This window comes from Squalius cephalus (assembly GCF_949319135.1).
Source record: "Squalius cephalus genome assembly, chromosome: 1".
Lineage (NCBI taxonomy): Eukaryota > Metazoa > Chordata > Actinopteri > Cypriniformes > Leuciscidae > Squalius > Squalius cephalus.
Window position 1 is genome coordinate 64731392 of NC_137122.1, and position 3078 is coordinate 64734469.

General features: G+C 39.0%; 1 protein-coding gene across 1 annotated transcript; it reads left to right on the plus strand.

The window, feature by feature from the left end:
• Positions 1-301: 301 nt before the first annotated feature.
• Positions 302-2561, plus strand: LOC307167359 (uncharacterized protein; the record flags this gene model as incomplete). The annotated part of the gene is made up of 6 exons (XM_079886397.1): positions 302-362; positions 753-1073; positions 1171-1512; positions 1684-1743; positions 1880-1960; positions 2072-2561. 6 exons carry the CDS (start codon positions 302-304, stop codon positions 2101-2103), a joined length of 897 nt encoding a protein of 298 aa, XP_079742523.1. The 3' UTR covers positions 2104-2561.
• Positions 2562-3078: the final 517 nt, after the last annotated feature.

The following is a 3078-nucleotide window of genomic DNA, read 5'->3' on the forward strand; positions in this document are numbered from 1 at the left end:
TGGTTTCACAGACAGGGTTTAGATCTCGGGTTTTGTAGAGGAAAGTTGAGTGTCACTCAGAGTCAAGACCATTCAAGACCACAGAGCAAAATCCTCAGTGTCAAAGTACACAGTTCAGAGTCTATATGAGCCCAATCTACAGAGAGGACAAAGTTACACTGGTATAGTGTCACTATATAGCAACGGATTTAAACACTCGGTTGGTCAGATAAGAGGAAGTTAATAACCACAGGAGGAGCTGATGATTAAAGGAGGAGCTGTAACTATATATAATGAAGAGGAGGACTGACAGAAACAGAAAATGGCTGATAAGTGTGATCTGTGTCTGCTGGGACTGATCATTCTCTCTTCACTTCTCACAGGTAAAGAAATCTGTATTTTCTCTAAAGACATTTAGTGGAATTAGTCTGGAAAGAGTTCATTTGAACATGCTCAGTTTATTCTTGCACACATTCACGTTGTGATCTCAGAGTTGTGTATTGATACACACAGATCATACTGTATTATTCCTGATACTGGACATAGTGTCACTCAAACATCTGATGATGAAGAATTATCTTCATATTAAGAGTGTGTCAGTGATTTGAACAGCTCTCTGATAAAGACTAATAGTTTATTCTGGAGAGTGTGTTGTTTGCTTTAAGTCAGGAAAAATACTATGATTTAAAACTTCTGCTTTTTATGCTGGTGTGTTTTATGGTTTCATTTATTAATATATATCATAATGAACACTGAGATATACTGTGTTTCAGGAACCAGTGGAGCGTTTGAGAATATGTTCATCAGTTCTGGTGAAAATGTCTCTCTGTCCTGTAATAAAGCTCTTTCTGACTGCAACTCAACTACATGGACCTACTCTAACAGATTCAGTGATTCAGCAGGAGCTGAACTGATTACTGGAGGGATAAAGAAGAAAGACACAGAGAGACATGAGAGACTGAGTCTGGAGTCTGACTGCTCTCTGAACATCAAGAACGTCACAGGAGAAGATTATGGATTATACATCTGCCAACAATATGTGAATGGCAGACAACAAGGACCTGTTGCTTTTGTTTATCTGCATGTTCTTCATGGTAAGTTTATGATTATATGGTCAATTTAAAAAGGGCAGATTCTCCCTTTAAACTCAGATGATGATTGAAGAGTCTGTGATTTGTGTCTTGTGTTCAGTTTCAGTGTCTCCATCATCATCATCCTCATCATCATCTTCATCCTCACAGACTGAGATCAGTCCAGGCCGCTCTGTGACTCTCTCCTGTCAGTTGTCTTCATTCGACTGTAATTATTTGGTCAGTTCTGATGGAGTTGAGCTGTTGTGGGTGAATCAGACTGGTGTTGATCTGAAGACAGACTCCAGATATCAGATATTATCATCATCAGATCAAGATCTCTGTATCATCATCACTCTGACTACAACACTCCTGAATGAAGATGACAACAGAGAGTGGAGATGTCAACTTACTCGCAGAAATCAACTCGAGACCTCAGTCAGATACACTGTCAAGTATTCAGGTGAGAAAACACTCTTTTCTGACAGATTTGTGAAAACTTCCACAGATTGGCTCTACTAGAAATGATATTCATCATTACTAGAAATGATATTCATCATTTCTGTGATGTGATGATGATGTTGTGTATATGTGGCATTATGTGTTGAACTGAACTAACAGACGTGATCCACAGATCCAGCTGATACAGCATCAGAAACTGGAGTCAGTGTGACTGCTCTATCATTATACAGAGGTACATTTATACTGACAGCTTTATAACATTAAACTATCAGTCAGTCTGTAAATGCTTCATCAATAACTGTTGATAGTTGAATACCCTTGACTTCAGTCATGTACAGTTTCTCTTCTTCCTCTCATGTTTCCTGCAGTGATTGTGAGTATTGTTGAGATCGCAGTGTTTGCTGCTCCTACTGTGATTCTTCTTCAGATCATCTGTGCAAGAAGAGCTGGTGAGTTTTGAGCCGCACACAATCTGATGATTCACACTCATCTGATCTGGAACAATCTGCAATCATGATAAAAACACATACGAGAGGTCAGTCAATGCTTTTATTTTGCAGGAGGAAGGACTCGAAGCACCCAGAGGAAATAGAGATGCCGACAATATTAGAATAAAATACTGATGAGTTTAGAGCCAATCTGCAGCAATATTTACAATAGCAAAAACTTACAGAGGATTGTTCATTGTTTTATTGTCTTCTTCTCAGAAAACAGAGAAAAAACTCTGAGCACTTATAGTGACAATCATGTTTAGATTAAAATGTGTTTTTTTTTACATATGAAAAGCCAGATTTATTTTCATTTATATGGATTTTATTGATATATTTGCCTAGTGTTGAAAGTCATTTTCTTGCGCTTCATATGTAAACTGCTTTAAATATAATATTAATACAGTAATGGACAGACTCAGACTGTATAATCTCTCTCTGTTCTGTGTGATGGAGCTGATTTGAGGATTCTTGGATCTTGTCTGTTCATTCCTGTTTTTAGCATCTTTTTTCATTTTGAATGATTGCTATAATTTTCTTAATAAACCTCTGCAGTTGTGTTTAATAAGTCTCCTTTCCTGAGATGTTTGTTACGAATATGTTAATTCCCCTTCATGAGCTGGTAATGTATCTGTAAGTCCACTGAAGCGAGTTGTAGTTGAGAAGCCGCTTCAATAACCGAGAGCTAGATATTTGGTCTTAAACACGTCACGACACCCTGAAGGACCCACTGAGAGGTCAGACTTGAAGCACTGTTCCTGAGATGCTCTTCTTGGTGGTTAACTGTAAGCAGCAGACAGATCCAGCAAGAGGAGAACTGAGGATTCGGAGGCTCCTCTTGCCAGTCTCAGAGCTTCAATAACCGAGAGCAGGGCCGTCTCAGTTTAGTGGCGCTTCTGAAGCCAGACTGGTTGTTGTCCAGGAGGATGTTCTGTGTGAGAAATGGAGATAGTTGGTCGAAAACGACTCGTTCAAGTGTTTTAGCAAAGTGGTCCAGAAGTTCAGGGAGGCGGAAGTTCAGTCAGTGGTGCTTGAGAAATACATCCCAGATCTTCCAGAGCATTTGTAGTGTTGATAAA